General features: G+C 41.3%; 1 protein-coding gene across 1 annotated transcript in view; it reads left to right on the top strand.

Moving 5' to 3' along the window:
* The window catches only part of LOC134601845 (olfactory receptor 5AP2-like), a 34,365-nt gene that overhangs the window by 5,157 nt on the left and 13,976 nt on the right, over window positions 1-15,232 (top strand). The window contains exons 3-5 of the mRNA XM_063446346.1: window positions 8,172-8,254; window positions 10,386-10,485; window positions 10,590-11,519. Coding sequence (XP_063302416.1) covers window positions 8,172-8,254; window positions 10,386-10,485; window positions 10,590-11,519 — 1,113 coding nt within the window. The remainder of the gene's footprint in view (window positions 1-8,171; window positions 8,255-10,385; window positions 10,486-10,589; window positions 11,520-15,232) is intronic.

The raw sequence follows: 15,232 nt of genomic DNA, 5'->3' as shown, positions 1-15,232 counted from the left end.
TGGCAGATATGGATTGACACCTATCCTAAGGATACCTGATACACACTGACACAGAGCAGAATAAAGACTGTTCCCCCTAAATAGGGTCACTTGGCAGGTATGGATTGACACCTGTCCTCAGAGACCGTGATACACACTGACACAGAGCAGAATAGAGACTGTTCCCACTACATAGGGTCACTTGGCAGATATGGATTGACACATATCCTAAGGATCCCTGATACACACTGACACAGAGCAGAATAGAGACTGTTCCCCCTACATAGGGTCACTTGGCAGGTATGGATTGAAACCTGTCCTCAGAGACCAGGATACACACTGACACAGAGCAGAATAGAGACTGTTACCCCTACATAGGGTCACTTGGCAGATATGGATTGACACCTATCCTAAGGATCCCTGATACACACTGACACAGAGCAGAATAGAGACTGTTACCCCTACATAGGGTCACTTGGCAGATATGGATCGACACCTATCCTAAGGATCCCTGATACACACTGACACAGAGCAGAATAGGGACTGTTCCTTCTTCATAGGGTCACTTGGCAGATATGGATTGACACCTATCCTAAGGATCCCTGATACACACTGACACAGAGCAGAATAGGGACTGTTCCCCCTACATAGGATCACTTGGCAGGTATGGATTGACACCTGTCCTCAGAGACCATGATACACACTGACACAGAGCAGAATAGAGACTGTTCCCCCTACATAGGGTCACTTGGCAGATATGGATTGACACCTATCCTAAGGATCCCTGATACACACTGACACAGAGCAGAATAGAGACTGTTCCCCCTACATAGGGTCACTTGGCAGGTATGGATTGACACCTATCCTAAGGATCCCTGATACACACTGACACAGAGCAGAATAGGGACTGTTCCTCCTACAAAGAGTCACTTGGCAGATATGGATTGACACCTATACTAAGGATCCCTGATACACACTGACACAGAGCAGAATAGGGACTGTTCCCCCTACATAGGGTCACTTGGCAGGTATGGATTGACACCTGTCCTCAGAGACCATGATACACACTGACACAGAGCAGAATAGAGACTGTTCCCCCTACATAGGGTCACTTGGCAGGTATGGATTGACACCTGTGCTCAGAGACCATGATACACACTGAAACAGAGCAGAATAGAGACTGTTACCCCTACATAGGGTCACTTGGCAGATATGGATTGACACTAATCCTAAGGATCCCTGATACACACTGACACAGAGCAGAATAGGGACTGTTCCTCCTACAAAGGGTCACTTGGCAGATGTGGATTGACACCTATGCTAAGGATCCCTGATACACACTGACACAGAGCAGAATAGGGACTGTTCCCCCTACATAGGGTCACTTGGCAGGTATGGATTGACACCTGTCCTCAGAGACCATGATACACACTGACACAGAGCAGAATAGAGACTGTTCCCCCTGCATAGGGTCTCTTGGCAGGTATGGATTGACACCTGTGCTCAGAAACCATGATACACACTGAAACAGAGCAGAATAGGGATGTGGAATAGAACCTGGGGAGCTAGGGGGGTGCCGTTGATGTGGAGCAAGACGCAGCAGCAGAAGAGGACTCAGTCGAGGAGGTTATGGAAGAGGATGGAGTAGGAGGAGTAGAGGAGGTGGCAGCAGGCCTGCCTGCAAGTCATGGCGGTGTCACCAACTCCTCTGCAGAGCCACGCATTCCATGCTTGGCAGCCATCAGCAGGTTTACCCAATGCGCAGTGTAGGTGATATACCTGCCCATACCATGCTTTGCAGACCAGGTATCAGTGGTCAGATGGACCATTGCCCAAACACTGTGTGCCAGACATGCCATTACTTCCTTTTGCACAGTCGAGTACAGGTTGGGGATTGCCTTTTGTGCAAAGAAATTTTGGCCGGGTACCTTCCACTGCGGTGTCCCAATAGCTACAATTTTTTTGAACGCCTCAGACTCCACCAGCTTGTATGGTAAAAGCTGGCGGGCTAATAGTTCAGACAAGCCAGGTGTCAGACGCCGGGCAAGGGGGTGACTTTCTGACGCTTGCAGAAAACTAACTGCTATTCAATGTATAACAGTAAAAAAAGTTTTTGGGTTTTAAATGCACGCTATTGTGACACCAGATATGAGTGTCAATGTGCACTGGCAGAGGCTGGCAGAGTACACGCTGTAGGCCTGACACCCGCTTGAAGACAACTAACAGCTATTCAATCTATAACAGTGAAAAAAGTTTTTTGGTTTTAAATGCACGCTATTGTGACACCAGATATGAGTGGCAATGTGCACTGGCAGAGGTCTGCAGAGCACACGCTGTAGGCCTGACACCCGCTTTAAGGACACTGACTGCTATTAGCTAAGTGAAAAACTTTTTTTCTTTGTAAAAGCACGCTATAGAGACACCAGATATGAGTGTCAAAGTACACTTGCTGAGGGTGGGTTGAGTACACGCCGAAGGCCTGACACACAGACGTTTGCTTACAACTAACTGCTATTCCATGTATTACAGTGAAAACATTTTTTTTTCTTTTTAAATGTCAAGCTTAAGCTATTGTGACACCAGGTATGAGTGGTGGCACTGGGCGAATGGGCACAGTATCCACTGAGCCTGACACAGAAGCTGGCAGACAACTAAATGCTCTTCAATCTATTTCAGTGAAAAACATTTTTTTCTTTTTAAATGTCAAGCTTAAGCTATTGTGACACCAGATATGAGTGGTAGCACTGGGCAAATGGGCACAGTATCCACTGAGCCTGACACAGAAGCTCGCAGACAACTAAATGCTCTTCAATCTATTACAGTGAAAACATTTTTTTTTTTTTAAATGTCAAGCTTAAGCTATTGTGACACCAGATATGAGTCGTGGCACTGGGCAAATGGGCACAGTATCCACTGAGCCTGACACAGAAGCTGGCAGACGACTAAATGCTCTTCAATCTATTACAGTGAAAAACTTTTTTTCTTTTTAAATGTCAAGCTTAAGCTATTGTGACACCAGATATGAGTGGTGGCACTGGGCAAATGGGCACAGTATCCACTGAGCCTGACACAGAAGCTGGCAGACAACTAACTGCTCTTCAATCTATTATCTTTATTAGCTTTCATCTCCTCTGCTGACCCTGTACACTTACTGTGTGCCTTTATCGAACCAGTGGGGAGATCAATGATCTCTCTCACCAGCCCACTCACACTTTGTTGGGGTGAGGGTTGGAGGGAGGTAGGACCCAGCAGGCAGGTCGGAGTGTTGCCACACGTTACCATGGCAATGCTCCGACCCAGCGCATTGCTTGCGTGAAATGTAAAAGCAGTCTGCAGCCAAAAGAGCTGCAGACTAGACTTGCCTTACTACCACGGACCACCCACTGTATCCCTGACACACACACAATGTACCCCTCACACACACTGAACCCCAAACACGCACATTACACTCCTCACGTGCACAAACTGCACCCCTCACAAACACTGCATCCTCACACACACAGCTCACCAGTATGTCCGCATGAATACATACAACTGATCCAGAAAGATGAATTATATATTATGTTTTGGGGGGGGGGGGTCTGTGTGTGTGTGTGTGTGTGTTCATAATCTGTGTGTTTTCAGCAGTCTGTGTATTTAGCAGTCTCTATATGTATTCAGCAGTCTGTGTCAGAGGTGTAACTAGAAACTTCAGGGCCCCGGTGCAAAATTGCCCAGGGGCCCTGCCCCTCCATTTGTATAATATAACACATATAGATACATCCACGGACACATATGATAATACTCATCCACACAGAATGACACACATTCAGATACACAGAATGACACTTCTACAGATACAAACACTGACACACATATAGATTCACAGACACACATTCAGACAGATACACACATCGGCACATGCAGATACACATACAAAGAATGACACACATACAGATACAGTGACACACATACAGATACATAGGGGCACACACTGACACACATGCAGACAAACAGATACACATACAGACACATGTGCAGAAAAACAGATACACATACAGACAAACAGATACACATACAGACACACATGCGGATACACATGCGGATACACAGACACACATAGAGACACAAATGCAGATAGACAGACACACTTAATGACAAACATTCAGCTACACAGAATAACACGCATACAGATATAAACTGTGACACACATAGAGATACATAGGGGCACACACTGACACACATGCAAACAGATAGACATACAGATACCCATACATACAAACAGATACACATACAGACAGATACAGACAAAGATACACATACAGACATACATGCAGACACACACAGATACAGACATTCACACACATATGCACACATTCTGCCACACACACATACAGACACACACACACACACACACACACACATTTACACACAAAGATACAGACAGGCATTCTCTCTCACACACACACACAGATACAGACATTCACACACATACACACATATACAGACATTTACACACACACACACACACACACACACACACATACAGACACACCAATACAGACATTCACACACACATACAGACACACAGATACAGACATATACACACAAATACAGACATTCACACACACATACATTCACACACACAGACTGGTAACAATTTTAGTCACCCTACAGTTTCATACCTTTAGGTGCAGGAGGGTGACCTTCCCTTGGGTTCAGTGGCTGCCTTCGGCTGATGGGAGTTAGAGCTCCCACTCTGACTCCATCCTCCCCTCCCCGGCGCTCTCTCTTCCCGCGCGGCTTCGATCCAGTGCCAGCGGGTGCTCTGACGTCATCACTGGGGCCCGGTCGTGCTCTTTAAGCGCCCCAGCACTGACCCAGATAAATCATTGCCATGGGTGGTGGCCCCAAGAGCAATGCTGCTGAGATGGTGCTGATCATGTATTCCTATTTTTGAAATATATTTTCAAATATAGACTTTACTTTTTTGGGGGGGCACATCCTGCTTAATTATATATATATATATATATATATATATATATATATACACAAGATATCTTAAGAATATCTTAAGAATGGTTTGACAATTTAACTGGGGAGACCCCACACATTAGTCACATTAAGTGAAAATATACTTTATGTAACTGTGACTATATTCATAAAAAAATGTGACTAAATCCATAGATAATTGTGTCTTCATCCATCAAGTTTAACATTTGTTACTGGAACTGAGATAACAAAATCATAGTAATCCCAATGGAGTAAATTAATATAACCTCATAGGATTTTTTAAATAAATATTTCCCTCAGAGCAATATAATATAAACTGTGACACTTCAGACCATACCTTATTCAACCAGATCTTTTCTGAGCCAAAACATCATTGAAACACAAGAAAATCATTTTTATTGGTGTTTGCTTTATTCCAGGTACATTTGTTTTATATTTATGTCAAATCACACTTATGTTCATGTTTGTTGATATTTGTTAATATCAACCAATCAAAATATGTTACAGTTAAATTTAAATTACAATTGTTAATTATGTTGTATTTTACCACACTCTGCCCCATGTCTCCCCATGTGTTACAGCCATTCTGTGTTATTAATTTAATTGTGTAAAATTGGCACATTTTAGACAAAAACAACCAAGTATGAAAATAACTGTAGGAGAAGTTTATTGATGTGGCAATTTGGGCTTAGAATGTAAAATATAATTGTTAATTTACACAGATCACAATTTATTGAAAAAACAAACAAACAAACAGATCATGCAAAAAGCAAACTGTAAAATTTAGCAATCTCTTGCTAAACATTTTTACAGGAAGATGGAATAAAAAGAAATTTAGTGTATAAAGTGCAACAGCACAAACGGCTGAGCACAAGACTGTTGGCAACTCTTCTCCGGTATGTCCGCATGAATACATACAACTGATCCAGAAAGATGAATTATATATTATGTTTTGGGGGGGGGGGGGGGGGGGGGTCTGTGTGTGTGTGTGTGTGTGTTCATAATCTGTGTGTTTTCAGCAGTCTGTGTATTTAGCAGTCTCTATATGTATTCAGCAGTCTGTGTCAGAGGTGTAACTAGAAACTTCAGGGCCCCGGTGCAAAATTGCCCAGGGGCCCTGCCCCTCCATTTGTATAATATAACACATATAGATACATCCACGGACACATATGATAATACTCATCCACACAGAATGACACACATTCAGATACACAGAATGACACTTCTACAGATACAAACACTGACACACATATAGATTCACAGACACACATTCAGACAGATACACACATCGGCACATGCAGATACACATACAAAGAATGACACACATACAGATACAGTGACACACATACAGATACATAGGGGCACACACTGACACACATGCAGACAAACAGATACACATACAGACACATGTGCAGAAAAACAGATACACATACAGACAAACAGATACACATACAGACACACATGCGGATACACATGCGGATACACAGACACACATAGAGACACAAATGCAGATAGACAGACACACTTAATGACAAACATTCAGCTACACAGAATAACACGCATACAGATATAAACTGTGACACACATAGAGATACATAGGGGCACACACTGACACACATGCAAACAGATAGACATACAGATACCCATACATACAAACAGATACACATACAGACAGATACAGACAAAGATACACATACAGACATACATGCAGACACACACAGATACAGACATTCACACACATATGCACACATTCTGCCACACACACATACAGACACACACACACACACACACACACACATTTACACACAAAGATACAGACAGGCATTCTCTCTCACACACACACACAGATACAGACATTCACACACATACACACATATACAGACATTTACACACACACACACACACACACACACATACAGACACACCAATACAGACATTCACACACACATACAGACACACAGATACAGACATATACACACAAATACAGACATTCACACACACATACATTCACACACACAGACTGGTAACAATTTTAGTCACCCTACAGTTTCATACCTTTAGGTGCAGGAGGGTGACCTTCCCTTGGGTTCAGTGGCTGCCTTCGGCTGATGGGAGTTAGAGCTCCCACTCTGACTCCATCCTCCCCTCCCCGGCGCTCTCTCTTCCCGCGCGGCTTCGATCCAGTGCCAGCGGGTGCTCTGACGTCATCACTGGGGCCCGGTCGTGCTCTTTAAGCGCCCCAGCACTGACCCAGATAAATCATTGCCATGGGTGGTGGCCCCAAGAGCAATGCTGCTGAGATGGTGCTGATCATGTATTCCTATTTTTGAAATATATTTTCAAATATAGACTTTACTTTTTTGGGGGGGCACATCCTGCTTAATTATATATATATATATATATATATATATATATATATATATACACAAGATATCTTAAGAATATCTTAAGAATGGTTTGACAATTTAACTGGGGAGACCCCACACATTAGTCACATTAAGTGAAAATATACTTTATGTAACTGTGACTATATTCATAAAAAAATGTGACTAAATCCATAGATAATTGTGTCTTCATCCATCAAGTTTAACATTTGTTACTGGAACTGAGATAACAAAATCATAGTAATCCCAATGGAGTAAATTAATATAACCTCATAGGATTTTTTAAATAAATATTTCCCTCAGAGCAATATAATATAAACTGTGACACTTCAGACCATACCTTATTCAACCAGATCTTTTCTGAGCCAAAACATCATTGAAACACAAGAAAATCATTTTTATTGGTGTTTGCTTTATTCCAGGTACATTTGTTTTATATTTATGTCAAATCACACTTATGTTCATGTTTGTTGATATTTGTTAATATCAACCAATCAAAATATGTTACAGTTAAATTTAAATTACAATTGTTAATTATGTTGTATTTTACCACACTCTGCCCCATGTCTCCCCATGTGTTACAGCCATTCTGTGTTATTAATTTAATTGTGTAAAATTGGCACATTTTAGACAAAAACAACCAAGTATGAAAATAACTGTAGGAGAAGTTTATTGATGTGGCAATTTGGGCTTAGAATGTAAAATATAATTGTTAATTTACACAGATCACAATTTATTGAAAAAACAAACAAACAAACAGATCATGCAAAAAGCAAACTGTAAAATTTAGCAATCTCTTGCTAAACATTTTTACAGGAAGATGGAATAAAAAGAAATTTAGTGTATAAAGTGCAACAGCACAAACGGCTGAGCACAAGACTGTTGGCAACTCTTCTCCGGTATGTCCGCATGAATACATACAACTGATCCAGAAAGATGAATTATATATTATGTTTTGGGGGGGGGGGGGGGTATGTGCACAGATTTAATTATTTCCACACTATCAGATTGGCTCTGTTTAGGAGACACGGTGCAGATGACATAGGAAAGTTAAAATAATTGGGCAACTACAATAGAGAGGAGCTAAGCTATAAAGTTATCAACATATCATTATCAATTTTTCTTCACTGTCTGTTGGATTGAAAAATGTTATAGAAGGAGAAGAGTTAATTCCACAACAGTATAACTCTACATATGCTGTGTATCTGAGTTAAATTTAGTGATGAGTTAAATTAAGTGGTACATGAATTGGGCAGTGGATTGTGGTATCTACTTAAAATTGTGCTAACAAAGTTGCAAGTTGTAAAAATATTGAGGGTTTTTTTTCCAACCACAAGCTGTTACTATAGCCTGTAGTTAGTATTATTTACCAACTGGTTTCCAACTTACGCTATTTTTTACTGGCAGGCCATCAATAATGTCAAAATGGTCCCACTCCCTACTGATCAGTCGCAGATTACCACACTTGTTGGTAATTCACAGAAACACACGGTGCAGTCTGTGACCAGAGCAACCAAAATTTGCAGTTTAAATAGGCTCACCCTTAGCATGCATACTTCACCCTCTGATTAATCTTAGCAGGAGATAGTGGCAATGATACAATGCATTACACAGTGATTTTGTGTCAGATACATAGATACATCTTATGTGAATTTCTGCTATGTGTATTATGCATTCAAATTTGTTTTAAGGAATCCATAATGTTAGAATTGGTGGTTATACATGGATAAACATGAATTGAGTAATGGTTAAGGGACACATAGATTTAGGGATGATATATTGACAAAGCACATGTGTTTAAAACATCCACCCATCCCTAATACCCAAATTGTTAGATGGGGGACTATGTAATTTAGCTAGAGTTATATCTACTATTTGGGATAGGTCCTTGGCCACATTGATAAGGCTGAATTAACATTTATGCATTATCAATGTTATTATCATCCAATCTGGATAGCATTTATTGTCAAAGAGTGCTGGATTAACTCCATTTTTAGAACATTTTGATACCTGTTAAAAGAATCGGATGGATGGTATGGAAAAAGTTAAACTGCTTATCTGATTTTTCCCAATTTGGCTATGGTGTCCTTAAATCTGAAATTGATTTTGAATTCACTTTACATTTTTTAACTTGAGTGAATAACCCTGGGTATGCACAGTAGACTTTAGATTGCTTAAAGATATTCAAATGTATTCTGAAAAGAGAGAAAAATTCTATTCCACAGAATAGAATTTTGTGATTGTTAAAATGTCCAGGAATGGGCATCATAAATTGTAATAAATACCAACAGTTATATAATCATTCTATATATATATATATAGGTTTTGAAATGTAGGCAGCCTCTAAAACATGACACTTGTGATTAAAACATGTGGTTAGCTATATAAATGTTGATATCACTTAGGGATAATTGATTAAGCATGATTAAAGGATCAATGAAGTGGTATGGGTGCAGTGGTCCTTTTATTTTAACCCTGCAGTGTAAAACATTGCAGTTTTTAGGAACTCAAACTGACAGCCACTAGAGACACTTCGGTGCCATTGACTAAGTTAGCTTGGTCATGTTATGTGGAAGCCCCATAGAAAAGCACTGATTGCTTTTGTTCCTGTGCATCAGATCCACAGTTCTTCTCTACAAGGAGCATTGGATTGGACCATCATGGAGGAGTTATGGCATCAAGGGAGGTTGAAAGATAGGGTAAGTAAAAATCTTTATTTTATTACTTTGTTTGCTCACAAGGAGGGGGATGGGGAGGGGGACCTATATAACTAGCGATAGGGACACTAAAGCGATAGGAATACAGGTTTCTATTTCTGATGCTTTAGTGTTCCTTTAAAACTAAATTTGCTAAATATCTAAAATAATTCCAAAACATTTGAAATGCAACTATTTTACCAACTTGAATATGTTATATTTACCAAATCTAGCACATTGAATCAACCTCTTAATTTTTTTTTGTTCTCAAGAAAGTACAAGCAAAGTCCGTACTTAATAATGGTTTTGTTTTTTGTAATTGTTTTTTAACTAGCACTTATTCTGAAAATATTGTGAAAGAAAAGAACGATGGACACTCTCAATTACATTTATCAGGATTTCTTCCATTAGGAATTGGAATGGATTCTATGAAGGTAAAAAATACCACATCTTTTTACACTTTTAGTATTTTTTGGAGGAGCTATACCTTTATATGTGTATTATCTTTTAATTTTTTTCTTATTTCTCTTTTATAAAGGAAGTCATTCAACAACTGGAGCAGAGTAATAAAAGCTATGTGACTAGGTTCATACTTTCTGGAATCACTTCAAACCCAAAACTTCAGTTACCCCTATTTCTGCTATGTTTGTTAGTGTATACTATAACATTGATGGGTAATATCACTATAATTACATTAATTAGAATTACACCTCATCTGCACACACCAATGTATTTTTTTCTCATTAATTTATCCCTTGTAGATATATTCTATTCAACAACAGTTACACCCAACAGTTTGGCTAATATAATTTCTGCCGATAAAACAATATCCATCATTGGTTGCGCAGTACAGATGTTTTTCTTCATTGGTCTGGCTACGTCGGAAGCAATGCTACTCGCGGTCATGGCTTATGACAGATATGCAGCAATATGCCATCCATTGAATTATCCAATACTTATTAACAATAAAAGATGTCTTCAGTTTGTTTGCACAGTATACAGTGCAGGATTTATAAATTCACTGATGCATACTTACTGCACATTTAGGATACCGTTGTTTTGTTCAAGTCATGTCAATCACTTTTATTGCGATATTGTACCCATCTTAAAATTATCTTGTCAGGACACATTTTTTAATGACATTTTTTTGTTTACTTCAGCTGGTTCTATTGAAGTTGGATCTCTGTTATGTATTCTGATATCATACACTTGTATTCTATTGGCCTTGTTTAAGATCCACTCTACTACTGGTAGACATAAGACGTTTTCCACATGTGCCTCTCATCTAACTTGTGTTTCTTTATTCTACTGTCCTGCTCTTTTTGCATATTTGCGTTCACCAACTTCTTTTTCTGTGAATGGGGATTGGGTAGTGTCTGTGTTCTATGCAGTGGTAGTTCCAATGCTAAACCCTATCATTTATAGTTTGAGGAATAAAGATGTAAAGGGGGCACTGAAGAAAGCCATGGTGCTTGTGACACTTTAATAAAGTATTATGCAGATGGTGTGATACTTTATTAAATTAGTAAACCATCTGCCCTGTGTTATTTAATAAGTATCACAATTTACCTACTACAGCAAAATTGCAGTGCCATTGATTATTATTTGCCCACGTTGTACGTTTACTTATTTTACATAACTCATGTAACACTTTAAAACACAAAATATTGTTTATTGTGACAAAAACTATTTTAAAAAGCAAACAGTCATTGCTTGAGTAAGAGAGCACCCTCCTCTGTCAATACTTGGTTAAACCACTGTTGTTTAGAGTGTTTACTAGGTTACTTTCAGACTGAACTGTAATTTGGAGGAAATTGGAGGAAATTTCATTCATGACTTGGATTCCCATTCCTGGCGCACACAAAAAAAATGTGCGATGACATGGAGAAGAGGCTGCATAATATAGTATCTAAGCCAGTGGGTCAAACAGTTATCTAGGGTTTTTTTACCCTCTTTTCACTTTCCTTCCAGGGGTCCCAACCAGAGCGGGACCTATAGGTCACCCTTGTGGTGTCAAATCATTTAGTGTCGTGCTACGTTGTCGGGGAGAAGTGGGCAAGTGCATACGGCCCAGAGTCGAACATGCCGTCTTATTTTCATAGGCTTTTGTAACTAGAAGTGTATGAATCGTGTCCTGGCAGCCCCCATTTCGACGATCTCTGTGTGTTTTCCGACCGTGCGGTGGTCAAACAATAGGAACACCGTGGGTGTCGGGAAATATCGTCCTCCCCTTTGTCCGCAGATTTGCAGGAGACCTCCCCTTCGGATCTTCAGCAATCTTCATTAAAAAAAAGAGTTTAGACCATCTCGAAAAATCTTTCGGACATATTGGGGATCCGTTTCAGGGCTTTTCCGAGGGCCTTCCAGTGTCATTCGGATACCGGTGTTTGGTCTTAGTGGTCTTGGAGCCCATAAGTTAATTGGCAGGTGGGACACCATGGCCCACCATCTCTGGAAGACCCTGACCCAGCATCTTGGGGATTGCTGTTTCTACTGAGGCTGCAACAGCCGCATTTAACATAGACTGAAAGTCTTGAGTGTGAGGCTGGGCAAATTGCTAGTGATGTGTGTCAGTGGAATCTTTCGGTCTGAGGAAAATATAGTAGGTTCAGGTACAGGTGTAAACATGTTTGGACACACAGCGCGCCTCCACGTACAACTGAGGGTCAGCCAGGGTATCAGGCAATCAGAGCCCACTGTTAGTGAGGCAGTAATGCCAGACAGCCAGAAGAGGGGGTCACTCTCTCTGCGACCAGGAATAATGGTCGAGTCCAAATGGGTAGTAGCCCCTGTGATATAGGGAGACATGAGGAGTCTCAATACTGTGTTAAGGGTTCACCCTAGTTATGTCCCACTAAGGTGGGGTCAGTACCAATGAGGGGATCACCCTCAAGAGTATGTGTTGAATAGATGGGTCCCATAGTTGCATCACAGAGATGATGTAGTATAAAAAATGGAAAAACAAGCATTACATAGGTATAGGAATAAAGGGTTAAGACATGAGAGGGAACAGGAGGGCAAACAGGTATAAATAGTAATTCTATAAAGTAAATCCAAGTACAATACAACAAATGAAATAAAATATGCTCAGAACAAATTACTCTGACCTGTGCCCAGCTGGAGCAGCAAAGAAAGAGGAAGAGCTATGCCTGTCAGGGCTTTATATGAAATGTGTTACTTGTTTCTGATTGGTTGAGGTTTTATGATTGACTTGTGCTGCTGGAGGCATAAGTAAAGAAAGTTATGCAAAATATGAAGCCTCCTGTTATGTTGTAAAATTCAGCGTCACCTTGGCAACATTCCTGTCTCTACTCTGCCCTCCTCATGATGCCCACCAACTTTCCCACTACTCACAGACATATCAGTGTGCAGCCTGCAATGCGGCCACCATCTTGTTGAGACAGCACAAATGCCATAGACCTCACACCAGCAGCAAGGATTATGGAGGCAGGCCGGAAGCTACCATGGGTATAGTGGTATGAACTAACAACAGATAATGAAGACGGGCTCCACGAGGGAACCAGGCTCCAAAGAAATGACCACTAATCAATATCACTTATATTGATGATATCAAAAACAAGAAAAAATCACTTTATTGGACCATTGTACCAATATATGAGTAAAAGGTAAGCAAACAAAAAACATAAAGATTAAAAGTGAAAAAAAAAAAGTGTCAAGTACAATAAGTTTCAAAAAGTGCTTAAAAAGCTGATATGTGGAGGTAAGCAGATGTATATGTGTTTAGTTCACAAAACAAGTGTCTCACACTCCAATTGAAACCTGCAGAGGCGGCTCTCTCGCGGCCACCTAAACCACCTTAGGGCATACTGTGTCGGGTACTTGGTCAGTGACGAGGACAGGATACCACCAGGGAAGGGGAGGAGCTCAGTATGCCGCCGGGTGCGAGGCCCCTCCTGGCTGCCCGAGAGCGCCCGTGGCCGCGGGTCTGTAGCTTCGCAGTGTGCAGAGCTGCAGACCATGTGTCTTGGGAGAACTGGCCAATCAGAGCATTGCCGGGTGACCAGGTCTCGCGAGACACATGGTGTGCATAGCTGCAGACCGGATATCACCACCGGACCACCAGGGGGCCCACACTGGACCACCAGGAAATAAAAAAAAGGTATTTAGTCCCCCTCTCCCTCTCTCCATCACCCCCCTTCACTCTCCCCATCACCCCATCTCCATCTCCCCATCACCCCCTCTCCCCATCACCTCCCTCTCCCCACCACCCCCCTTTCCCTCTCCCCATCACCCCTCTCCACGTCATCCCCCTCTCACCATCACCCCATCAATCTCACCATCACATCCCCTCCCTCTCACCATCACCCCCTCTCCCTATTATTATTTTATTTATATAGCGCCATCAGATTCCGTAGCACTGTACAAAGGGTGGACTAACAGACATTTAATTGTAACCAGACAACTCGACGTACAGGAACAGAGAGGTGGAGGGCCCTGCTCAAGGAGCTTACATTCTGGAGGGAGTGGGGTATAGTGATACAAAGGGTAAAAGTAGAGATAGGATGTAAGATGTTAGAAAAGTATTCGCTGAGGGCTTAATAGGTAATTTTTGACAGTTGTAGGAGAGGAGTAATGGAGGGTGGGGGATGAAAACCTGCTAACAGTTTAATTGATATGCTTTCTTGAAGAAGTGAGTTTTCAATGATTTTTTGAAAGGAGACTGGGTGAAATTCTTATGGAGGAGGGAAGGGAGTTCCACAGAAGAGGTGCAGCCCTGGAAAAGTCTTGGAGGCGAGCGTTAGAAATGGGAGTACGGACAGAGGATAGACGTAGGTCTTTGGCAGAGTCTAGGGGCCTTGACAGGACATAATTGTGTTTTAGGGAGGATAGGTAGGTTGGAGCAGCATTATGTAGGGACTTGAAAGCAAGCACCAGAATTTTAAATTGAGCCCTATATCTAACTGGGAGCTGCAGGGACTGACAGAGCGGGGAGGCGTGGGAGGTGCGAGCGGGCAGGAAAATGAGCCTTGCCGCCGCATTCATTATAGATTGCAATGGTGCAATCTGAGAACACGTAAGACCACTGAGAAGAATGCAGTAGTCCAGGTGAGAGAGAACAAGAGCATGGACCAGCACCTTAGCCGCATCCGGGGTTAAATAGGGGCGTATGCGCGCTTTTTTTTTAGATAGAAGCGACAGGATTTGGCAAGGAGGATCAAG

Source organism: Pelobates fuscus, chromosome 3 (assembly GCF_036172605.1).
Source record: "Pelobates fuscus isolate aPelFus1 chromosome 3, aPelFus1.pri, whole genome shotgun sequence".
In the NCBI taxonomy this organism is placed as follows: domain Eukaryota; kingdom Metazoa; phylum Chordata; class Amphibia; order Anura; family Pelobatidae; genus Pelobates; species Pelobates fuscus.
This window is presented reverse-complemented; position numbering and strand designations above follow the sequence as displayed.